This window comes from Hippocampus zosterae, chromosome 7 (genome assembly GCF_025434085.1).
Source record: "Hippocampus zosterae strain Florida chromosome 7, ASM2543408v3, whole genome shotgun sequence".
NCBI lineage: Eukaryota > Metazoa > Chordata > Actinopteri > Syngnathiformes > Syngnathidae > Hippocampus > Hippocampus zosterae.
Window position 1 is genome coordinate 19,851,215 of NC_067457.1, and position 25,142 is coordinate 19,876,356.

At 43.8% G+C, this 25,142-nt stretch overlaps 2 protein-coding genes and 1 long non-coding RNA gene across 10 annotated transcripts in view; 1 reads left to right on the forward strand and 2 right to left on the reverse strand.

Annotated features, from left to right (window-relative positions):
• Positions 1-27: 27 nt before the first annotated feature.
• asb4 (ankyrin repeat and SOCS box containing 4) lies at positions 28-2,250 on the reverse strand. The gene is made up of 6 exons (XM_052072207.1): positions 1,915-2,250; positions 1,331-1,630; positions 993-1,235; positions 659-906; positions 422-535; positions 28-342 (listed from the first exon to the last, which is right to left on the reverse strand). The coding sequence occupies exons 1-6, from the start codon at positions 2,198-2,200 to the stop codon at positions 154-156; spliced, it is 1,380 nt and encodes a 459-aa protein (XP_051928167.1). The 5' UTR covers positions 2,201-2,250; the 3' UTR covers positions 28-153.
• A 2,575-nt stretch (positions 2,251-4,825) lies between these two features.
• The window catches only part of ppp1r9a (protein phosphatase 1, regulatory subunit 9A), a 31,784-nt gene continuing 11,467 nt past the window's right edge, over positions 4,826-25,142 (reverse strand). For 4 of the 8 annotated variants that reach the window (XM_052072182.1, XM_052072183.1, XM_052072181.1 and 1 more), the window contains exons 3-19: positions 20,312-20,444; positions 19,048-19,168; positions 17,603-17,707; positions 15,864-15,999; positions 13,077-13,229; positions 12,364-12,417; positions 11,723-11,952; positions 10,714-10,810; positions 9,796-9,931; positions 8,704-8,774; positions 8,043-8,166; positions 7,847-7,910; positions 7,649-7,706; positions 6,643-6,762; positions 6,438-6,461; positions 6,119-6,301; positions 4,826-6,056 (exon numbers count right to left, since the gene is read on the reverse strand). In XM_052072182.1, coding sequence (XP_051928142.1) covers positions 5,895-6,056; positions 6,119-6,301; positions 6,438-6,461; positions 6,643-6,762; positions 7,649-7,706; positions 7,847-7,910; positions 8,043-8,166; positions 8,704-8,774; positions 9,796-9,931; positions 10,714-10,810; positions 11,723-11,952; positions 12,364-12,417; positions 13,077-13,229; positions 15,864-15,999; positions 17,603-17,707; positions 19,048-19,168; positions 20,312-20,444 — 1,971 coding nt within the window. In that variant the 3' untranslated portion in view covers positions 4,826-5,894. The remainder of the gene's footprint in view (positions 6,057-6,118; positions 6,302-6,437; positions 6,462-6,642; positions 6,763-7,648; positions 7,707-7,846; positions 7,911-8,042; positions 8,167-8,703; positions 8,775-9,795; positions 9,932-10,713; positions 10,811-11,722; positions 11,953-12,363; positions 12,418-13,076; positions 13,230-15,863; positions 16,000-17,602; positions 17,708-19,047; positions 19,169-20,311; positions 20,445-25,142) is intronic. The other 4 variants (XM_052072185.1, XM_052072187.1, XM_052072188.1 and 1 more) reach the window with 4 other exon arrangements.
• On the forward strand, positions 18,034-24,019 carry LOC127604857 (uncharacterized). Its single transcript, XR_007963432.1, has 4 exons — positions 18,034-18,384; positions 18,993-19,178; positions 20,322-20,429; positions 23,863-24,019. It is a non-coding gene; the product is annotated as an uncharacterized LOC127604857 (long non-coding RNA).

Below are 25,142 nucleotides of genomic sequence, written 5' to 3' on the forward strand. Positions count from 1 at the left end.
TTTGGTTCCCTCCCGGCCTTCCACACTGTGACCCTACATGTCATGAACATCCTCGTCGCGTGCATCTCACACACTCTGAAAAATGCATTCCTTATTCCCCTCTCAACAGATATTGAATGTTCTCCGTTGAAGCCATCTTGATATGTACCCGGATCAATACAGTACCCCCTCTGGTGTCAGTAATAAGTAGTTCTTAATACTTGACGGTAAAGGGAGCAATGCCGTTCCTCTTTCACGCGAGACCGCCATACCGCCTCTGATGGCACATCTAGTCAGGTGCAGCAAGCTGCGTGGGCTGTTGGTGCAAACAGCGAACAAGGAGTCGTAGAATTCTTTGTTTCGCTGAGATTCGACAGGACAAAACAGACCGACTTAAAAGACTGCAGCGGTTAAGAAACTAACTTGAGAGTTTGAATACTACCTTGTAGCAATCATCCGGAATGGCAGATCTCCACTTCCTTGTCGGCTTTAAATGTTCATACGAGTTGACCATGATCTCGACAACTTTAGGGTAGTCATGGCAGGACTGCAACACCTGCGCAGGACAGGGCGCAACCCAAGCAGGTCAGTTCCAATGGGAAACAATCCGCAGGATCGTGGGCGATGCACTGAAAAACTTGATTTGCGCTCCAGCTTCACGTCACTGCGTCTCCCGTACCTTATGAAACTGGGGTGGGTAGATCCTGGCCGCGTTGTAGTTGAGCAGCAGCTGATAGCAGTTTTCGTGTAAGGCCGTGTGCCTTACGTCAGTAACTTTGAGGAGGTACTGGATGGGAGAGCAGCCGTTGATGTCCATGGCTCGGGCGTCCGCTCCGGCTTCCAGCAACATCCGCATCAGGATGTGATCGCAGTTCCAGGCAGCCTTGTGAAGAGCTGTTTTGTTATCTTCCTCTTGAAGGTTGACATCTTCAAAAGACAAAGCCCTAGTGAAACAAACTATCGTACTGCCTCAAGACGCACACTCATTGATGAGAAGGACACTCAATGCAAACCCGCTTTGTGGTCCAACAGGATGCGACAGACAAGATGGTGATCTTGGCTGTAGGTTTGCTCTTTCGTGTCAAAAGCCCAAAAGGCGGCGGTCATCAGGGGAGTCTCTTGCAAAGAGTTGACTAAATCCACAGGCGCTCCATGAGCCAAATAGAGTGCCACCAGTTCCGCAACCCCAAATCTGGCCGCGGCGTGTAAAGGTGTGTCCTCCTCATTGTTGTGACTGGGTAGACTCACCTGCGCACCTGCGTGAGCAAAAAACAAAAGTATTTCGGATTCAAATACACAATGAATCAATCTCCGTCAAATTTACCGTTGACTATTTTGACAACGTGCCTACCTTTGAGGATGAGCAGCTTGGCGCAGGTCACGGATTCTTTGGTGATGCAGTAGTGCAGTGGCGTGTGTCCACTCAGGGACAAGCTGTTGACCTTTGCCCCGTGCGCTAAAAGCAGACCCACACAGTCGGCATTGGACACCTCGCAGGCCACGTGTAACGGCGTCTTCCCGTTGGGCATGCCGTTGATGGCCGCGCCTTCCTCGAGGAGCACCAGTGCGGTTTCCAAAGCGTTGTACATCACACAAACATGAAGACCCATTGCCCAGGACTTCTCTAGTTTGTAGCCTGGCAGCCAATACCCTGTCACAAATCGGAACTGATTAACCTCTTTCTTAGCTGAATGATAATCTTGGAATGTGTTAATGAGCGACTGGTTTTAGGAAAGCATGTTGTTATTTATATGTTTCTGGTAGTTTTGATTCCTGGAGCCTTATCGCCATCTAGTGAATAACTGACAGAACTCTTTGTGACCCCCACCCTGCCATCCACTATAAAATGTTTCATTGATCAAGCACGCAACTGTCATAGATTTTTCATATCTTATATTGGACTTGCTTGCGTCATCTGAATTTCTCTTGACTTACCTTGTTTATAAGAGGCAAGGACCATGCTGGGGTCGTCCACTTCCAGAACGGTGTCGATGTCGAGTTTCTTGATGCGGAGGATCCAGAGGACCTCCTCGGCATTGTTAGTCTGCAAGGCATCCAGGTACCGTTGCTTTAGCTGCTTGACAGTTAGTTGTGTCGGGTTCAAGTTCTCCATGAACGCCTCTTGACAAGCGGGCCCTCGGCCTACATTAGCAACACCAGCTGGCTCGGGCAAAAACGCTCTCCTCACAGCATGGAGTAGATTGTAAAATAATGTGCACATTCAAAGGAAAGATTCATGCCTACCCACGGTGGGTTAGTTATTTGGGGCTGCATGACAAAAAACTAGAGCAACAAGTGACGGACGGGAGGAAAATGGCAATAGAGTGAATTATAAATAGATGCAGCAGTGGGAGGGACTCCAGAACTTGAGCTCTGTATCTCTGAATCTGGGTTAGTGAGTCTGCTGTCACAGGGTCATGGTTTTTGTCAAGCTGCAATAACGCCCAACCTTGTTTCTTTTTAAATCATCAAAAGAGACTCAGTTATTTATTGTCACACCCAGTTCAAATTTACTGTCAAACTAAACATAAAACTAAGAGAATTACACGAGGGGTATTTAAAACAATCACATAGCTGAGCATGAAGTCTAATTAGCTTCATGCTCACAAACAATGTAATGAATAGCAGTGGTAATCTGACATTATACTCTTAAACCAGCCGTGTCAAACTCATTTTTGACGCGGGCCACTTTGGAGTTACGTCTTACCTCGGAGGGCGGTTATGACGGTGAAACCACAAAAATGTTTAATCATTTCATTGCGTTATTATTTGTACACAACAAATTAATGGATTATTATTTTTTAAACAAGACAACAATCCAATTACCCAAATTGCTATGCAAAAGTACAAAATGTTGTGCAGGATGAAAGTCAGTGACGGTATATTTTATTGAGTGCGACAGGGATTTGAGCTGCCCCTTCAAAATTTTCAGTATGCAAAAAAAGTAGATTAAGGGTGAGGACTGAGGGTGGGGGTGGGTCGTCGGGGCTGAGAGGAGGAACTATAGCATATTGTGGCAATGATCTGAAAGACAAATGAGCCCTTGTGTACATAACTCAGACTGTTTATTTTGGCCTGCTGGGAGCACCAGTGTCACATCTATGCATTGTATTCATCACACCAGGTAAGAGAAGTTGCTTCAGCACACTGCACCTTCTCACAGTTAATGAAATGGAAAATTAGGATATAAATATGAAGATTGTGGCAGCATATGGATGGATGAGAGGAAACTAAAAAGTACAATGAGACGCTTGGTTCTTCAAAGCCCCCGCCTTTGAGCACATTGCAATTCAGTTTAAATTAATTAATCAAATCATTTATGCGAAAAGGAATCAATAAACGTACAATTCTAGATAAATCATTATTGGTTCATTGTAATTTCCTTACGTGATCAGTTGACTTTAGTTCATATACACAGACATAAGAAACAAGAATGTGGACATTGATCATGGTGACAACAGTCTATATTTGTAAACCTATAGAACTGTTCACAGTAATGACGGGTAAGTAACGCGGAGCATCTTTTATATATTCATTGCATGGCCCTTCCGGTCTAACGTCAAAGTATAAATTGTGATTTTGAACCCCGTCTGTCCACACATGTGAACCATTTATATGATATGGCTGCCTTCCTTCCTCAGTATCATTTTTCATCTCATGTTTTATTTTGACTTCTTCTGGCAGGGAAAAAAAGTGTCTCGCGAGTTATTTCAGGAAAATTCTCTAAACTTTCTAAAGGCAGCTGTTGGATATTCGTTTTTTAAAAGGAATACAAAAAGGTCAAAGCGGGTGACAAGCAACAGTATACTGCAGCCATGTCCAAAGTCCGGCCCGCGGGCCAAATCCGGCCCGCGGTCGAATTTCATCCGGCCCTCGGCCCCCGTCATAAAATCAGTGCCGTCTGGCCCGCAGGTTGGGCGCAATGGAACACGTGTTGCATTGACTGAGGTCTCGTAGACTGGTGAGTGATGTTTCATAGAGTACTGCTTCCCTCTAGTGGCTAAATGAGTAATAGCATTCACTAAATGAGTAATAGCATTTAGACACTAGAGGGCATCACTCACGAGTTAACAAGACATCACTCCGTGTTGACATTGACTGATATGTCATATTTCAAATTCCTGTTTCAAATGAACCAAAAGAAATTCTTAAGATTGTTGAAATTAAAATAAAAATGGAAATGTGATACAGACTGGCTTACTAAAATTTGTTGAACAATATTGTTCAATGTTAAGAATGTCAGCCAAGGTCGGCCCCCCGACATTTTACCACATAAAATCTGGCCCCGTTGGCAAAAAGTTTGGACACCCCTGGTATACTGTATATATCAGCAGAACGTTGTTAATTTTTTTTTTTTTTGTAGAATAGGTTTGGTTATTTACATTTCCCCAGCGGTCTCCATTAGAAGCAGTCATAAAGTACATCCACTTTTGAGACCTGCTTCACAGTATTGGATAGCAGTGCATTTAAACTGCAAGGAATATTGCGCACGCCAGTGCAAAAGTTTACAGCGTTTGCACTTCCAGTGGTCTGGCAAGTTGAGACATACAGTATTAGAAAAGTTCCAGTGTTTTCCTTCAACAGCAAAACTAGGCAGCGTGGTGACACCTAGTGGTCACTGTGTATTGTCTCCTATTGTATAGGTTCCATCAATTCTTTCAGTGATCGATGAGAGCATAAATATGAGTCTATTAAAATGGCACATCAGACACATTTGTATCAGTATCCACTGTATAGGCTGATATATGGAAATATTTCTTTTTAAATATATATTTGATATCCAACTTAATGTCCATGTACTAGGATGCTCTTTGTCCTCAGCAGTAAAACAGCTTGCTTTGGCAAACTAGTAGGAAAATTGTATATTCGTAGTGAGGCAAATTTGTGCCCTAGTTGACAACTGTGCGCCACTAGTATTACTAGTGGTATTATAACATTCGACTAATTAACATCCAGTGCCTTGCTATTAATACTTGTGATGCTCAGATGTCTCCTCATGCACAGTATTGCCTCACTAGTGACAATGTAATTGTACTAGAAAAAAGGAAATAGAGCAAACTCATACAGGAACCTTAATTTGGGGATGGACAGTGAATAGATGCTGCAGTTTGACCATTTAGGCGGCTAATAGTGTGACGCATGCCTACTAGTATTAGTTACAAGTACAGCAATGTAGTTTGTTAGTAAGGTTTAATTGCATAATAATGGTGGCACTTGTAGTGCAAAGAACTTGTCTTTGTCCTGTGCTCTCATAGTCTACAAGTGCACTGAATTCTTACCAGTGAGGGCAAAAAGCACACTAGTAAGTGGACCTTAAGGTAATGCTTAGGTTCATTTGCAAGCTACTAGTAAGCCAAAAGTGACACTAGTACTGGAAAAATACTAGTGAGACAAAAGTCACTGTACTAGAGCGCATTACGCATTTCTACTAATGTGCTGAATTGTCTTACGAGTGAGGATAAAGAGCAAACTAGTACACAGCTCTTAGGCTGGATAGCAATTGAATAAATGCTGAAAACATGTTTCCGTACCGAAAAAGGGGTAGCAGTTAGCTCTGGAGGGGATGTAGGATAAATATGCATTGACTATGTCACAGATTTACCCTGGAGATGAATAAATAAACCCAATTTACAGCAACAAACATCAAAAATAAATAGAAAACAATTTCTGAAATGCCTAACGACACAGGATCGATGCAAAATGAAAGGGCAGAATCCTGTAACCTGACTGTTTGTTTTGGTTTAACTTGCTTGGTGATGGAAAACCTTCCCCAAAACGGTAGGCTTGGTGCTCAAACCACACCCTGTACGAATGGCATCCTGCAAGGTTCAATCTTAGAGCCTTTGCAATTCGTCTTTGCGGGAACCCAAAATTCAAAGGGTCACACGGGATCAGGTCACTTGGGCCACACGTTATCACACTTCTTTCTGCTGTTGCTCCATCTCTCTCTTTCTGAGCTTCTCGCGCTGTTTCTCCACTTTTTCATGGTTCCTCCTGGCCTTCTCCATCAGAACCTTTAGGTCTTTAACCTTTTTCTTGATCAAGGATCGATCTTGGGAAGAAGTTACTCCAAGGGACTGAAATCAGGAGAATATGAATGAGCATCCGACACATCTGGACATTCGACAATGAGGTTTACCTTGAGCTCGGCGCTATCCAGTTGCAGCAGTTTTTCTCCGTTTATGTTTTTGGCAGTGAATTCTGGAATATGTTGGTCTAAACTGAGGGCCATAAGCCAGCCGACCACTTGCTGAGAGCTCCATTCTGCCACGCCGCGATTCTGCCACTGATGCTGCTTCTTACTCCACCCTTCTTCTAAGATCTGGTGACCAAAAGTCCAACAGACAGTCAGTAACATGATTACAAATAATTTTGGGTCTTTCTCTCTGTATTTGATCATGATTTGGAGACTAAATTTGTAAGTAGACAAGGTAAACAGTTCCAGTTGCCAGTCTCACCTCATCATCTACCATATCCAGACTCTGCATTTGGCAGCACAGGAAACAAACCAAAAGAGGAGGGGATGTGAGGAGGTGTGTAAACAATGCAAAAAGACAATGGCAGCACCTTAAATTCAGTTCCGGATTATTTTTTTCGTGAATTCAGGGCACTTATTTTGAAAGAAAACTCGTGTACAGCAATTTCAAAGCGAATGTATTGTACCTCATCAGACGAAAGCGCTAAGTTATCGGCGTGTCCTGATGTTTTGGCTTTGCCGGCCAGTCCGCTGATCTCCACGGAGCTGCTGCTGCTGGCACTCAGGTCCTCACTCAAAGCGGGTCCCTGACAAACCGGAGACAGAATTATCAAGACACTATGGGATCCACTTGGGAGCCGCGGGAGGCTGGACGATGGGCCTCTATTCTATTGGCCTTTCCTTGGAATGTTATTGATTACTATGTGCAGCTTGCAAATGTAATGGAGGCTCTCGGCTGTTCACTGCATGTTTGAAACACACGGAAGTCCGATCCGGGACTTTGCCTGCTGATTCTGGCTCTCGTTGATTGGTCAATTAATTAAAAGTAAATTGAAAAAGTCATTGTAAGGCTGCATGGGAGCAGAATTGTATGAACATTTTTAGCCGGGATTCTAAATAACAACAGCAAGCACCCAAAGTATTTTTTAATTTTCATCTGTTGTATATTCAGTTATAATCATGCCTTTTGAAAAATCAAATATGCAAAATATTACAGTGATACCGTACCCGGTAATATGAATAGGAGAAGAAGTGTGGTAATGTAATACGGGTCTGTTTAACACACACACACAAAAAACCCAAGCATTATTTTTGTAGAAATGTATAACACTCTGTGTAATATATCACCAACCACATTTGGTGGTAATATATCACTACAAAATTTGTAACATTCAAAAGAAGAACTGGGACTACATACAAAATAATCTTCCGTTTTGATGAACCGCATTCAATTTTTTTTTAATGCATTCAATATGATTGGATTGTGCAGGTGCACCAAATGAAGTGGCAGAGGGTTACATAAAATTTCACAAAAAGGCATGTGTGACTGTTGAACATGTCCTGCATATTCATCCAGAGAGCTATTCTTCATAATTACTGCATAATGTCTGTTACAAAATGTACGTTGTATTATGAGTCCAATGTAATGTCTACAATATATGCAAGCCATTCATTTGTCCAGTGTCTCCAAACCTCGTAAAATTTTGGCTTGACTTTCCGAGGGCTGTCCTCTACCAATTTCTCCGCGCAACTGAAAGAGAGTGGAGAGGCATGTTGTACCACAACGTTATAAAAACACTGCACCTCATTTGGTCTTTGACCAACATTGGAGAAGTTAATGCCCCCCCCCCCCCCCCCCCAGCACAACAATGTCACTCGTCTGTATCTTACCCAGACTCTGGGTCTCGTCTCTGTTCCTCCACTTGTCGAGAGGGGCTCAATGTTGCAAGAGAACCTGCCAGAAAGATGGCAGGTTCGGGTGAAAGCCCTGATACCAAACGCACTGCCCCGCCCCTGCTTGACAGCGCTAAGGGAGCACTTTTATTGATCTAATCTGCGGGGTGTCGTCTGTTATAGGCATTCAAACCTTCGTTTATTCGTCTGGGGGATCCCTCTGCACTGGCTGGACCCTTGGTAACCAGATCATAAGACGCCACGCTACGAATGGAGCCGGAGCGACTATGTCCTGGACTGCTGCGCCCCTCCGAGACCTGAGGGATGGACAATAAGAGGGGAGATGGAGAGTCGTATTTGGAGGTACAGAGAAAGCAAATGAAAAACATAAAAGACAGAAAAACGTAATGTTGAAGGGAGACTGAGCCATACTGATTCCGTATTCCCATTTCGAACTCTTTTTGATTTGGAAGCCTCACACTGCCTTCTTTTGGTCTCCCTGTCAAAATGGGATTCTCAAGTCGTTTACCCAACGTGAACTACTCAACTCAAGTTGTGTTGAAAATGACAAGATGCTATCCATCCACAAACCTCCATCACATTCAGCGAGCGGAGACGCACGGCGACAGCGCCATATACTCAATTAGTGCTGCTGAGCAACACGCCGTAATTAATCCATTAACTAAATGGAATGGACAGAGTTCAGACACTCATAGGTACTCTAATTAAATGAAAATACGTGAACCTTTATGGCATATCTCGGTTGGTGATCATGGTTGCTTTCATGACAATGACTCAAGAGACGTGTGATGGAGTAACTGTTGTCGAGAAAGTGTGTTTGTTAAATGACAAACCTCTCCCTCTGTAGAGCTGATGCTGTCTGCTCTGGAGCCTTTCGCTTTGTTGGGTGAGTCCTTCCTCAGTTCTGCACAAAATCAGCAGCATAAAATCAATGGTACCAAATGAGTTGCAGGGAGTATACACAAAATGTGTCTTACTCTTGTTGCTGTGTTTGGGGAAAAGTATTAGGAGTGTCAAATTGCAAGGCTGACGTTTGTAGTGGTGTAGAATTGCATTTTTGCAATTTATACAATGCCATCTCTTTTATTCCCATTTAGAAAGGCAGAATCTTTCGTCCCGAATGACAATCTCTGATCATCATTCTTTTTAGTATGTGCACCTTTCGTGTTCGACAAATTCTCCATTCCATTGGTTTAAACGCGGGAAATCATTTTGCTGTCATTGTAGCCTATTAGTCCACTTTCTTTCAAAAAAAAATGTTCTGCCAAACCGTTAATGCGTTAATTAGGCAATCGTAATTTACTGAGATTACCCAGAGAGCCTGTCACATTGCACGAAACTAGTGGAATTTGGAAGCGATCCGATCTGCACACGTCTCTCTTTTCCTCCCACATGTTCCCATTTCTCGCACGTCCCAGCTGTCTCCTTTTGCCGCCTCGGTTTTAATGTTGCGTAATGGGCCGCGTCATTCAGATCAGCACGCATCCAGTCTCGCCGCTACCCTGTCGGCACTGGTCACACATGTCACGCGTTCCGACGCCGTCGCCGGGGAAATAAAGCCTGCTTAGCTCAAGAGGCGAGCAGGAAGCGGATATCGAGGCTTCAAGTTTGTTGTTCAGACAGCGCGTAAGTGCACATAATCTGTGACTTGATCCATGAAAGCGGTGATTCTCAAAGTGTCTCAAAGTACATCTATTAGGTACAGTTCAATTGTATTTAACATTTAAGTGGAATATAATAAGGACAATTCATTCTTAGTTAAATCATTATTAAAACACATTCAGTCCCAAAGACGTTTTTAAACGTCTTTTCAGACTTGGTCTAGAATCGGCTGGTACTGAATGAGTTTAAGTATTTGTTGTTTTTCGCCGGGGCTAAAATGTTTGGGAACCGCTTTATTAAGGTTTATTAAGTGATGCACTGACCTCTACCTTGTGCCGCAGCTCCGGTGGGGCTGTGCGGCAGAGCATGCAGACTCTCCGCACTGTTGCTGTTGTTGTTGTTGACCTGAATGTTGTTCTGCTTCATCAACTGCAGCAGTTCCGACTCTAGTGTTGCAATCTGTTGAGAGGAGAAAGCAGAATCAATGTGAATCAGCTGCTCTCAGAACAAAAAGCGTTCCACATGACAGGCGCCCGGGGAAACGAAATAATAGCCCCAATTTCTCTTTGCAGCTACGAAAGCTTCCGACTTTTGGGAAGATATTTTGTTTTAATTCATCCCAAAGCTGTTCCATGGGTTCGAGGTTACCGTTCTTCCATATTAAATTCATCCAGCCTACACGGGCGTAGGGGCCGCACTGGGAAACTGAAAAGACATATTCCCAAAATGGCTGAAAGTGTAAAGATATCGATCACGAATGAAAATATCTGTATATGCACTACTAATGTGTACAGTACCCGACTGACTATCTAGTTTCCTTATGTTTTGCCCTCCCCTTTGCTTGTGGAATTTGAATGACGTGCATCCGAATAACGGTAGTCGTGCACATTTGGCCGCATCGGCGATCCAGTTGAGCAGACGCTAACACTTACGTCGTGTCATATTGCGGGCAAAGCAGAAAATAAATCAACTTGACGTTTGACCACAGGCCACGGGGACACCAGAGCCATCCGCTGTCAGTGTGAACTGAGGGGACAGCCTTGCAGAAATAAAGCATCCATGTGGAATAAGCTTTCTAGCGGCCATGCAAAGTGTTGAATTGAAATGCGCTGTCAAGACCAGCGTTTGGATTTGCCTATCGTCTCGGCCTCTTCAGAGATTTCAGTGCGCCCTTTGGGAGACCACTTAGCGGAATTTTACAGAACAACGTCATACATCGAGGTGTAAATATGGTCTTTTACCCTGACTTGCAGTCCCTGGATCTCCGCCAGGTGAGCTTTTTCAGCCTCCTCCAGTCGTCGCCTTTCAGCATCCTCCTTCTGGATGAACTCCACCTCCCTGGAGGAGGAGATTGAAAAAGGTTGAGCGGGGGAGCAAACCAAATTGAACTAAACTACCTCCACTAAGGCTACCATTTGGATCAGCACCCATGTATACACCTTCAAAGAATATTTGTCCGGATATTTTTATTTTTTACCTACATCTATGCGTGAAAGTGCTCTGTCTGGGAAAACAAAAAGTGGGCTCAGTGTGAATCCCTCCGTAGAACACAATGTTCCACTGTTTTTAAATGTACACGTCTCTCCTACGCAGACATCTTTTGCTACAAAGCAGTTTGTCTCTCATGTCAGCTTCACTTGAGCCTGCGGGGCAGGAGCCAATTACAGGCAGTCCGATTGCAGCCGAGGTTGTGATGGGCCTCGCACAAAGAAAGACAAGTTGTGCCGCAAGGGAGTGGAAAGCCTGCTCTCTGTGCTGAAATAGGATAAGATCTCACGGATTTAAAGGAGAAAAAAAAACGTAACTGCCAGACAGATGGGAGTGCAGGAGATTCACATTTTATGATCGATGATGCAAGCGAAGATTACGGGAAAATGAATTCATCAGACATTATTCATCCAACTACACTAAGTGTCAAGATGGGAGCAATGGCCTCATTTTGAAATGCGATGTAGAGGAGCCATAATACATGCGTAGGTGTAAATGTGAGTGTCGGAGCAATTATATGAGTGCGCCATAAACTTGGCTGCATTAAAAACACCTGCATGATCTAAAAATATCGAGTCGTTTGCAAAAAAAAAAAAAAAAAAATCGCCACCCATTTTCTTTGTATTTGAAAGTCGCTGTGAGGTGCTATACAAAATGGATGAATGGATTTCATTCTGCCATCTTAGATGATTCTTAAAATGAAGCCAAAACGATGATTGACAATGAAACGCGATCGTCTGGGCACCATCGGGCGTCGCTCACTTTTGCTGGAAGTCTTTGATGAGTTTCTTGGCTTTGTTGTATTTCTTCTCCAAAGTCTGATACTGCGCCTGGGCCTCTTTGAGGTGTTCGTTGACCGTGTGGCACAGCGTCTGCGCCTCGATCCAGTAGCTCTCCAGCTTCAGCATCCTTTCCTTGTTCTCCTCGATGCTGGCCTTCAGCTGGCTCTTTTCCTTCTCCCACCGCTGCTTCTCCCTCTCCACGGAGGCCAACTGCGAATTCAAAAGACGAAGACGAGAATTACGCTCTTGACTCACAACAAGGGATTCCACGAGACGTAATCACAATAATGCATCATGAACTCATTCACTCCCAAAGACGTTTTTAAACGTCTTTTCAGACTTGGTCCAGAATTGGCCTGTATTGAATGAGGTAATGTCACATTAAAATGCTCCGTTGATTAACTAACTAACTAACTTACATAACAGCCGTATCCAAAATGTGTTTTTTTTTCTGCGTCTGTTAGCGATAAAAGAAACCTGCGACATATAGAAAACATATATACTGAGGGCATACATGTGTCGTTATTTTAAGCTTAGCCCAAAAGCTCGCATGCTTTTCAAAAACTTATCATCAGCCGCAAACATTCACCTCAAGTCCCGCCGATAGTGCTGTTGACTTACCTTGTTTTTAAGCTTCTGGATCTCGGCCTCGGTCACCGTGTGTTTGATCTGGAGCTGTTGGAAAAAAGAGAGGATAGGAGAAGGGAGAAAGAGAAGAGAGCGAGCGTGAGGACAGTCAGATCATCAAACGCATGGCTGCGCAAGCTCGATACAGTGCGACGGGCCGAGGCGGATGACCCGGTCCAATTGCAACGCCAGTGATGACGTGCTCGCTAAGGCCCAAAAGAAAAAAAAAAGTTGACCTTCCACTATATTCAGAGCACAATTACGTGAAGGCAAGATGAACGTTTTGTGCGTGTTGAATTATGCAAAACATGCAAGTGGCAGAATGTTTCCAAAAAAAAAAACATCGCGTAATCCCAAGGAAACATATCATAAAGTGGGATTATTCCATACACATCTCCTCAAAGATCTGTAGTACACGTTTGCTATTTGAGCTCATCCTGTCCTGATTAAAATGTAAAACTCGGCAGCAGGTTGGAGCAATTGCCATCTCCTCTGGGTCAGTGAAACTGACAAGTGTGAATGCATTTGCACAAACGGGAGCAAAATACCGCATAATCAAATACGTAGCACACCAAGTATCATCTGCTGTATTTTCTACGAGTCAGAGACAGTGGGATATAAACGATACTTTGTGGAGCGCTCGTATTTTTACTTCTCTTCTTTTATTTATTTTAAATGGTTGTCACAATGCACCGGGTAAAAATTACCTCTCTGAACTTCTGGAACAGTTTAGTGGCATCCAAATCCGAGGGCGACAAGACGTCATCGTTCTCGGGCAGGTCGAACACTTCGATGTTCTTCCCCTCGCTTGCCGCGGCAGGCGACGCCTCCTCGTCGTCTGTGGCGTACTCGCCGGTCTGCTTGAAGACCAGAAAGTGCCATGTCAGTCACAGATAAGCGTCTCGATTTTGGCCCGTGACTCGGATTTGTCTTGCAGGACTGTCCACCTTGTACGGGTTAATCTCAATCAATTAAGAGTATTGAAACTTTTTTCATTGTAGAGATTCATTAAACGCATAGGAAAAGGAAAACGCTGGCGATTTGTATATTAACATCTTTTTCTGATTGTATCCTTTTCTTGTTCGGGCTGAGCCGCGTGTCAAAAGCTCTCCCAAAATGAGCTTTTCATCTCTCCCCGACATCCTCTTTTCATTTGCGACTTTGCATAAGTAATGCAACTCTCAATGCGAGCATCATGTAAAATCTCGATAACCTACTTAAGGTTTCCCCAACCCTTGTCGGATATGAATTGCGCTGACAGCTTGGTCATCTGTAACATATTTCCTCCGCGTTTTGAGAGGCGTCACATCCATTTGTCTTTTAATCTGAGCGCATGGATCAAATAATCCATTTGGCCCGTGACCAACCCTGCCTCGTATGTCCAGTGACGTGACTCGGTAAAATATCTCTGGCGCCTTTGTAGCATCACACAATCAATCCATTTCAAATAATAATAATTTTTTAAAAAGCCGATACAAAGACAAGACATTTGCTGTGGCTTAATTTAGCTTCGTGCGGGGGCGGGGGTGATATTAGGCATTATTATCTTCCAAACAATTTATATAAGATGATTGTGTGACATGTAAATAATGAAGTGTTGACACTGTTTCTACCTGCCACCCACGCGTGTATTTTAATTCCTACACTTGAACCAGTTTTACCTCCCTAAATTAGAGCGTTGCTTCCATCCTAATACTCAATGTATTAGAACATCTAAAATTATTTTTTTAAAGCAAATTATGTATCCCAGTAGGATATGCAGGTGTAGCTCAGATAACAGGCTTGAGTCTCGTTTCCTCGAATAGGCCCGTCTGTTGCCATGGTTGCAGCCTCCTATATTAAGGTCCCATTCAGTGAAGGAGCAACACAATGCATTGAAGGGCAGTTCCACGTTAGAGTGTGCTCTCATGAACATAGCAGAGGCACCTCAAGTAGACCGAATGGCGGCTCATACCATTTTCGAGTCCGAGGGGAAGCTTGGCCCTTTGACTCTTTCAACAACAACAAAAAAAGTGTGTGTGTGTGTGTGTGTGTATCATGCATGCATGTTCCTATTTAACTGACAGATGGCCAAGCTTGGGCGTTTGATGACAAATAATTCCACACAAAAATATGCGCGTGTCACCGTTTCCCTTGGGCTCACATGTCAATAAAGAGCCGTCAGTTACATTAGGATACAGAGCCTTTATGCCAGCCCACCCGGGGAGAGAATTGCTGGAAAATTTATAGCCGTATTAATATTGATGAGTTCTACTTATTGCCCCTTAGATCTTGATAATGGTTTTGTTATGGTTTAATCCACCAAAGCGTGGAATGAACGCAGAGTGTTTTCGGAATCTTTATATGGACTATCAGTGGACGTTTGGTGGAATATTTTTTTATTTTTATGAACCTAACTGAAAGAGGTTATATTTTTGTTGAGTTTGTTTGTGAGCATACTTTTACCAAAAAAAAAAAAAGACCCCACCAGTCACAAAAGCCATATTGGTATTGTTTTGATCATGGTATGTTGGTTTGATAATTCACACAAGTTCAAACCTTCATGTTTTAATTCTTAGTGGTTGACTTTTGCTGCTGCTTGAGTCAAGCAGTGGCTTCCCTTCTCTAGAAAAAAGAAAAAAAAATGGTGCTGTCTCTTTGTGCTGTGTTGTGAGACATTGCGGGTGGGGGGGGGGGGGGAGAGAGAAAAGCTGGTTCCTTGCATGTCTCAAAGTGACTCGACTGTACATGGCGTCCCACGCTTGCAGTGCCAATTCTCTACAGGACTTTAATTAGAACGGGCACTGTTTGATGCGTGTGTGTGTGTGTGTGCGTGTGTGCGCGCTCGGGATTATGACAGCACTTGGGATAAGCTTCCATGGCCCGGAGAACAGTTTCTTATGCATGACAATTCCCACTGAACCGTCCGCCATGCGACGGGAGACGCGATGAAGATAAAAGCTGCACGATGAGCGCGAGCCTACAGTGTCATTAGGGGTCAGCCGCAAAGTATTGATTCATGTAGATCACGTGTCAAACTAACAGCCCGGGGGGGGGGGGGGGGGGGGCCCAGATCCGGTCCGCCGTGTCAATTTTTGTGACCACCATAGCAAATCAAGTTTCGCGGCTGAGTGGATTTGTTCTTTTCAATTTGGCATAAAATTGGCGGACACATTTTTTGTAATGCATTTTTTTTTCTTCATTTTTAAAAAATGCTGAGCGATGCTGTCGGGTGGAGGTGTGTTAAACCTGCATTTTCTCACTCCATTCTATCACACAAGAAGCGAGGTTGCAGACGAATAATACATACTGAACCTTTTTAACTCCTTCATTACCAGCCACTTCTAGACCAAGTCTGAAAAGACGTTTGAAAACGTCTTTGGGATTGAATGAGTTAAATACGTTTGCGGAATTTTTGTGAAGTAGGTGGCTATTTACAACCGCTACTCTCCTCTATAGCGAGTGACGCCCGCCCGCCTGTCAAGACACTGAATTATACCGATGGTGGTCATTACCTCATCATCATCGGCGTCATACTGGGCGTACTGCTGCTCCAGGAGCTCTCGCTGTCTCTTCTCCTGCTCCAGGGTCTGCTGGATGAGCGTGGCCACCTCGCTCTGCTGGCCCGGTTGCTCTCGGCCAATGACAAACCTGCATTTGGAGACAGTCAGACGGCCTTTCACAGAGTGGAAACTGAATCCATGCCGCCTGCGTCGAAGGCAGGTCAATGACCCGCGACACCCCGAGGGCGTCTCATTCTCATCGAGGAATTGTGCTAACTATAATATAGACATTAATGTAGCGGTTTATTCTCCTGCAGATTCCAATGCCCATGGCTTTCGAAGTGTGATGAGAATTACTTGAAATACACATGAATCCCGTTCAAGAAAGGTAAGCCTTTTCTTTACTCAGGTTTTGATGTTTTATTCTATCCCCCTATGTTGAACAAGTGCATACAACACATCTCCAGGAACTCAAAATACCGTCTCTCGAAGATGGACTGCGAGTTGTGTGAGCAACGTGTTCCAGTGACCTATCTGTGTGAAACTTGAGCTGGAAAGCTTTCTAGTATGAAGGCAATGCAGACAGGGCCTTACGCTCCAGCAGAGGCGCCTTTTTATTATTTGATCGACATGTGAAGCAACAACTGGGGTGAGCAAAAGGGAGGAAAAAAAAGTTTGGGCAGCATGGAGGTCTTGAACCTCATTCGAGGGACTGTTATTTCCACCCTGGTGTGAGGTTTCAGATAATGAAACTCCTTTACGGTGACTGCATGTGAACGTGACTTCGTTTTGAGACCTGCATGATATAAAAGATTAAATATAGATCAAATGTCTAATGTAGGACAGCTGGCTGTAAAACCTCAGCGAGGGAAGGATTTTTGCCAAGGAGGGAGAGGTGCACTAAGTGGGTGGGTGACATGATGGAGGAGGATGGAAAGAGAAAGAGTGTCCGAATGAGGCGAGTGAAAAGAGGACGAGTGATACGAAAAGAAATGCGCCGAGTGTGAATTTGCAGTAGTCGTTTTCATTTATGTACTTGGTTTGGGTAAACGCAGTGTTAAAAGTATTTCGGTGCAAACGAGCAATACGACAGCGAGGCTGAGTTTAAGTGGACCCACTTGTGCTATAAAGCAGTACAACATGTTTTTTTAAAAAGCGACTTTAATATCCCGCAGTCATTTTCTAAGATTACAATTGAACCTGAAAAGTTTTGGGGGACATTTTCTGATCCAAATTGCACTGTTGTTGATATGTCCTTTTTTTTTTTTTTTTTTTTTTTTTTTTGCATCATTTTGGAACCTCACAACTGACAGAATCAGTATATGGCATTGGTTTTGTATTTGCGTTTTTCCTGGTTTTAATGGCCGTTCGCAATTTTAATACGGTAGAAAACGGCAGCAAAAAAAAAAAAAAACACAGCAAATGGGACCTTAAGAAATTATGAATGTAACACATTATTTCAGGCCGTCACAATTAAGTGGCCTATTTGTACACTGTCATTCTAAGGTAAAACGATTACAACATAACTGGTTATCAAATAAATAACAATGCATTGTTTTGCTTGTATGGAATGAATTGTCCATGTAAAAAAAAAAAAAAAAGGACCGTGAATTTCAAAACCGTTAAAAATCCAAGATGACTTTTAAAGTGGGCGAAGCTGGGTGACCGTCACACTTCCCACTGATCTAATCTTATCCGCTCCATCGGGGACTTTTTTTTTTCTTTCTTTTGACAGGGAAAGTGCGTCTTACCGTACAACTCCCGATGTGTTCCTGAGGACGGAGGCCGCAAAACTCTGTGTGACACCCACCAGGCTGGTCCCATCCACCTCCACAATCTGGTCGTTCACCTTGATCCTAAGACACGCAATCACAAAATTGAGGACATCATTTAACGCTTGAAGATTGGAAGACTCCACTGAGGCAAACGTTTCCCTTCGATGACTGCGGACAAATCATGAGACAAAACGAGGCACCCCAAAAACATAGGTCAAATCAGGAGGCACAGGCCAGCTTGCCTTTTTGCTCTGAGGCACAAAACGCAGCCCTGTCAACCAACCGCTGGTCATTGAACATGAGTAAAATCCCTTTTAATTGATAACTATGGAGCAATGGCAAACTTTGGAGATGAATTCCAGAGACCGCTCTAATTAACAGACCATATTTATTTCATTTAAATATCTTTTTTGACTGTACACCATCTTAAACACAAACTCGTTGCTTGTGTGTCAGTCACACCCGCTCAGACTTCAGCTTCTACGAGGACCCACAGCATCTGACATCTTAATCCGGCTTTGTGGCTCCATTTTGGCCCGAAGGGAACATTCCCGAGCCGAGGGGGAATTAGGGAAAAGATAAAGTGGCGACGAAGGAACGCAGTACTGTATCTCCGTGGGTCATCAGAACCGCACATAACAGTGAGCATCAGTCGAGTCCATCGATCTGTCTGCCTGCCATTGTGTGTGTGCCTCGGACCATTAAACCTGCCTCGGCAAAAGGCCGACGCGCATGCACGGAACCAAGTTGATGGAGAGGTAATAACCGAAAGGATATGATGTGCGAGCGAGCATGCCTGCGGAATAACAACATTGCGGCAACAAAAAAAAGCTTTTACACAAGTTACGTCTAGTCTGCTTTGCTCTTTTCGAAGGGCACTCGTAAACATAATCTTGGGTTCTTTCTTAGCATAGAACTGAAGATTCTCTGTTGACTACTACTGGAGAGCCACTAAATGGTCTAATAGCTACTCTGGTGCAACTTGGGAGGATGGGAAAACATGAAGAACTGCATTTGGTGAAAACTGGCCTTTCATATTCAGAAAACCACCACTTAAAAAAAAAGAACATTCCACTCCACCCCAAGCACTGTTGCATCCATTTTCCATCCCACTTAATCCCGTTCAAGGTTTCAGGGAGAGCTGCAGCGACACTTTGGACTTGAGTTGCTTGCGTCAGCTACTGTATGTGAAAAATTGTCCTACAATACATCACAAGCGTAGCTCTGCGCGAGACAGAGCACAGTGTGCCTCTCTATGGATCTAATCTCAACCCCTACTGCTAAATCTGACAGCAACCGTGTGTGGGTTTGGTGTGCGCGGTGCAGATAGCTCACAATATGAACACTTTTTTTGTACACACACCAGATGACAGAGTGGAGTTGCTGCCCTTAATTATGAGCGGGATCGAAAAGAACTTTACCTGCTGTCTCTTTCGGCAGCTCCACCTTCGATGACGGTCTTCACGAAGATGCCCAGTTTCTCCAGGCCTGCATCGGCGCCAACACCCATCCCGATGATGCTGATCCCCAAGCCGTCGTCATCTGAATGCAGGTGGAACACAGTTGAACTCGTCTTATATGTATATACCGTATTGGCCCAAATATAAGACGGTGTTTTTTTTTTTGCATTGAAATAAGAGGGGGTCCTCTTCTAATCAGGGCCGTCTTATATTCGGGCCAATACGGTTGGTTGGTGTCTGCCAAGGTTACGATAATGACCAACAAAATAACTGAAATTAAATAATTTAAAAACAAAAATGCTTTAAAAAAAATCCAAACAATGTTACGTTGATCAACTCGATTTAAACTGATTATAATTGCAGCGACAATTTTGATTTCAGTTAGTGGAGGACGGTCATTTATAGTTGATATTACTCTATTACAATACTCAGTGACCTTTTTTAATCTTACACAAATACTCCAGAATAAAAACATATATATATATAATAAGTAAACTGAAACAAAGCAAGCAAAAACAATCAAACTTGCTCTAGAAATCTATTAAAACTATCTGAATTTAAAAAAAAACAAAAGTAAAAAAAGGAAATAAAAACTCTCGTGAAAATCCCCAAACTATTCTAACCCCGGTGTGTGCATATACGGTCGACTATCGGGTGCTACGGGGTTGCGAAAGTACGTAGGATAACTCAACAGCAATTCCAAAAATAAGTCATAGAAAAAAAAGCAAGCAGATGGTGTGAAGATAAGAAAGGGAAAATGCATATAAATAAACATGCATACGGTTAGTGCTTTATTAATGGAAGGAAAAGAAGAGAAGAGGCGGCACCCCCAAAGCGCACGCTGACCTTCACTCATATTATTGTTCTGGAAGGGAATTTCCTTTCCAGTGCACTATTCCTCCAATTTCGCTGCCCCATTCATTATTCATAAGAGCTTAGGGTTACGTAACGGCCACTGGAAGGTGACAACCCCGCAACACAAAGCGCTCTATTTTAGACCAGGGGCAAAGTAGGAAGCTGGTAGACATTTGTGAGAACTTTTGCTTAGTCTCATACTTGTAAGCTAAGTTGTCATGGGATGTTGAATGCTGAATAGTTCTTATGATGTTCATTCAGGCAGATCAGATCCAGAGAAAACCACACTTAGTACACCCTTGGGAAATACGACACCTCACAATCGGGTGGGCGATTTGTGCAAATTTGTCATGACGATTTTCCTTCCCACCTTTCTCCAGCTCCACGGGGAAAAGTTCGAGCTTCTCGACCCGCTTCTCCAGCTCGTACTCTGCGGACGAGGCCACGGGATCCACTTCCTCGTTGCGGCGGTCGTAGTCCTCGTTGGAGTAAGTGTTGAATACCTACAGAGGTTAAAATACATGGTTTGAAATTAGCTCGAAAACAAAGAGCGGCGGGTATATTGCAGGATGTTTTCGGAAGCCTATCCTGGAAAATTTCCTCCATGAATACAATCCAAAATAAAAAAGCTCAAGCTCAGTTCTGATTGGGCCAATGAGGTATTTAAAAAAAAAAAAGTTTTGTGTATTCTCATATTTGTATTCACTTTTTTTTTTTAACCTTGAGCTATCTTTCTCGAACATTATTTACTTCTGGAAAGCAGAAAGTGAGTGTAAATGTGTGCCACGGTAAGTCATTTTTCACTTCGTCATCCAAGCATATTATTCCAGACACTGTACTACCCAAAAATAAATGTTCGCCAACACAAATATTGACTGACAACAAGCTGTTTGTCAGAGAATCGTTCATAGATGGACCCCCCCACCCCCCAACCCCCCGTCCCCTTCTTCCTCTGAACCGCACAGGACGTCTCTCTCCTCATCTGCAATAGGCAGCTGTCACTTCACATCTCATCCCGGCCAGCAGGATGCCCTCACAGTTCCCTGCATGCGGTGGAGAGAAGAGGGCTCGCTGAGAGCTGTCGCCAGCAAGCGAGCGGCCTTTTCACATGTCCGGTGCCAAAGGTCTGCTGCAGGGGCTAAGTAAAAAGGGGCGCCATGCCAGTTTGCCAGCACAAGTGTCGAAAATGCCAACAACGCCATCAGCGTCTGGTGTATGTTTTAGCGGGGGCTCAAGTGTGATATACATTGGGTGATTGAAGGTTGAAGATTTCCTTCTGGGTGGGTGTGTCAAAGTCTGAATAGGAAAATATGCGCCAATGAAAAATGGGCACGTTCAGACATGTAAAAAAAAAAGAACTGAAGTGCAAATGGGAGAATATGGCCGAGAAAACAATTTTGCACCTATGTGAGGTTGCGCCATAGGCCAAAGAGCAATGCAATGCGTCTTCATCAATAAATTATGGCTGACAAAACGCAATGGAAGCAGTGCGCACGTGGTCAACACAAAAAAAAAAGTGAAAGTAGTCCTAAAGTAGAGGATGCGGAACAAGGAATGCATGCTTGACACGCTGCACACACTTTATAGTTAGCAGTTCTCTTCCCATTCTTTCCTCTGCATGACCTTTCTTGTCATCAATCATTCAGTGTGATCAGCAACTCTGCATTATTTACACTGTAACGCACACACGGAGATCCAAAGACAGTATATTTGGCTTCATCGAGCAAAATCAATTGTAAATGTTTTGCAACTTAAACATTTGAGCAACTGGAAAGCCTATAGCACATCAGGTTTTTGTAGTTTCTCACATGGCTCTGAAAAATGTATTTAACACGAAGGACGAGATTGGCAAATTCTATAATAATATGCTGTAGCCCTCGAGGACGTTTTCAAAATGGACACTGCATGCTTCATTATGAAGACGATACAAACACATAATCGTTTCTTCATTAATGTTTTAAAATCGGCTCACGGCAACGATAAAAATACAAAGGCGGTGGAACAAACGGCGCCATTAAAATTAAAAAAACATTTGGAATGCTAGTGGCTGATTGACTACTTCTGGGGGTTTCTCATCACTGCACAAATACCCCTGAAACAGATGCTACTATTGGCAGTCAGTACTGTCGTTAATGGCTCCTCTCAGTCACCGATGGCTAGCACGACAAACACATTAGCATGCAGAACATGGGTGGGGCTGGGGGGTCAGGGAGAGGATTGAGGACAGATGGGGGTCAATCTTTGAGAAGAAGGCATTTAAAACTCATTCAGTCCCAGCCTATTCTGGACCAAGTCTGAAAAGACGTTTAAAAACGTCTTTGGGAGTGAATGAGATAAGACGTGTTCCCTTACGGGAAAGGCGAGCAAATGGGAGCCCATGTGAAAGGGCATAACAGGAAATAATACACAATGGGAGAAAGAATTATTTGATTCCTGCCGAATTTCGAAGTTTGCAATTTATGTGGTGGCTTATTATGGTAACAGACAGAGAATGGCGGCAAACTTTACTACATAGCGTACACGATAAAAATGATGTCGGTTTCAGCTCCCTCCAAAGTAGGTCACTCTCATGATCTTATTTGAATATTGAGTTTCATGAACTCATGTTTACGCAGACTAATTGTTTGGCGACAAATGCATTTCCCTAAACCAAAGGTCCAACTAGTCCTGTTGGTTTGCTAGTCACTAACAGGGCACGGACAGAGACGGAGACAAAATTACATAATGCAGCTGCTTTGACTTTCCAGAGGCCCGAAAGCGAGACGCAGACTTATTTGTGCTTCTTTTATGTTTGTATGTGGGTATTTTGAGATTGTGTGTATATGTGTGTCCAGAGAATGCATGTCAGGCATTCTGGTAGCAACAACAGGGAAAGATAGTATGCATGTGGGTATCTTGTGTATGTATGCAGCTGGTTTCCTTGCCAGGTGCGTGTCGATACACGCTTGTGTGCCATTCGTGAGGAGCCATCTTCGCATGAAAATGAAAATGTCAGTCACATTTCCCAATGTGAGGAATGAGCAAAGCCCCACCGGGATGAAGAAAAGGGGAGTGGGCGGGGGGGGGGGGAGCCCAATGTGGAGGAGGTTAAATAAAGCCAAGTGTCAGTGTATAAAAGGATGGTGAGAAAATGAAGGGGTAGCGGGTGGTAAACAAAGAGTCCAGTTCACGGGGGAGAGGAGGTAATATCTCGTAAGAAAGTGACTCAGATGATTCATGGTTCTGAGGGGTAGACTCACAAAGGCGGTAGATGGAAATGAAGAACGAAAAGTTGAGGACTGGGGGGGGGAGACTGAGAGTCAGGCGTGGCGGTATGAAGCCTTGTGCCGTTACCATCCCAGTGTCTTTATCGCGGGGGATAAAGAGCCTTGCGCCGTGAGCGGTCGTCACGGGGGACAATGTATCTCAGTGCGATAGCGCAAGCTGTATGCTTTCATTTAACAATTCTTCTTGTTATAAAGCAAGCGAGGATGGAAACAAACGAGTGTCGGGAGAGAAGCGTTGGCCTCATTTAGAAATGTAAAAATGGCTCAAGTGTGGGAGTTCCTGTCAAATACGCATGGAGGTGTTATGATGCAATTTCATATTCGGAATGAAACATTTCGATGTAATTCTGTTATATTTATTAGTCTCGCAATGGAGAAATTGCCATTTCACAGCAGCAAAGTTATGAAAGGAAGAAGAACAAGAACAACAAACTATAGGCATTGCTGGAAAGGCATTCATATGTATGTCGACTTCCAAATAAACAAATCAATGTGGACACATTTGTACGATAAATTTGAATAGCTCCTAATTACAAAAGGTTTTGACTTTTCATGCAAAATGCTGTTTTATGCAATACATTTATTTGATTGAATCACGTTCGAATGTGTCCTTTGTGCTACGACAGCTCACCCTATTCGCATTCCATTACTGTAGTTGTACCTGTGACCACCCACCCTCGCGCCACACAAAAGCCGCGGCCGCCGGAAGGATGATGAGGCAAAGGAACGGATGTCTCGCGGGGATTGGGAGTGACCTTGACAGGCGTAAAGGAGATGAGAAAAAGAAGCCAGCCAGTCTTCCTTATGTAAAAGGTAAGTGGCCCACAAGGGTGACTGGTCCAGTTCAAGGCCAAACTTCCTGTCATGTCACCATGCGTCATCCTGCATGTTAGCAAGTGACATCTGACATGTCGGGGAACGCCAACGACTTACTCAGCATTGTCATTTTTCTTTTTTCTTTTTTTTTTTAGCCCGCATGTCGACTGTGCATACAAAAGGAACTCACATTTATTTTTAAAAGCTATGGCTGAGATTTTAACCGCACATTATTTGGATCCAAGTCGATGCCAGCGCCAACTACTACTAGGTCAGCGACTGAACAAAGGACGCTGGGGGGGGTTGGGGTACTAAACAGGGCCGAGAATAATTCGCATAATTCAATGAGAACAGACAATGGCTTTATTATGGCGCTGGCGAGGATCACGACTACCACAACTACACTGTGACATCGCATGGCCACTTCATTTTATGACTAGTTTTGTCTATTTTCCACTGCATAGAATCCATTCGTCCCTCTTTTTTTTTTTTTTTTTTTTTTTTTTTTCCGAGAATCCCGCTGAGGCTTGTGGGGGAACGAGAAAGGCACACAACCCCCCTGGAATGGCCGGCAGTCGATCACAGGTCACGTGCGTAGAGAATGTCCAATGCTTCACAAATAACATTATGCCGTCCTTTGATTGGTTGGTCAGAACAAAACTCCGCGTTTGTTATCAAGCTGTAGCCTTCTGGACATATCAATAAATGTCATAATCGGAATCTCTGGTGAATATAATCCATCCACCCATTTTCCGATCCGCTTTATCCTCACAAGAGTCGTGGGGGGGTGATGCAGCCAATCAAAGCCGTCTTTGCGCAGTAGGCGGGGGACACCCTGAACTGGTTGCCAGCCAATCACAACACACACAGAGCCGAACAACCATCCGCACTCACACTCACACCGAGGGACAATTTGAAGTGTTCAATGTGCATGTTTTTGGAATGTGGGAGGAAACCAGAGTACCCGGAGAAAACCCACACTGGCCCGTGGAGAACATGGAAACTCCACACAGGGAGGCCAGAGCTGGAATTAAACCCGGTACCGATAAACAGAATTCATCAATCCCAAAAGATTTCCAATCAGATCAAATGACTTGGACGAGACAATGGGTGGAAATA

Bases quoted from the DNA above. Each gene is read 5' to 3' on its own strand.
- asb4 (XM_052072207.1), bottom strand. From the start codon at position 2,200: ATGTGCACATTATTTTACAATCTACTCCATGCTGTGAGGAGAGCGTTT. The intron at 1,236-1,330 runs GTAGGCACGTTG...TTGCTCACGCAG, and splicing joins CAAGCTGCTCATCCTCAAAG to GTGCGCAGGTGAGTCTACCC. The intron at 907-992 runs GTTTGCATTGAG...TGTCTTTTGAAG, and splicing joins CCTGTTGGACCACAAAGCGG to ATGTCAACCTTCAAGAGGAA.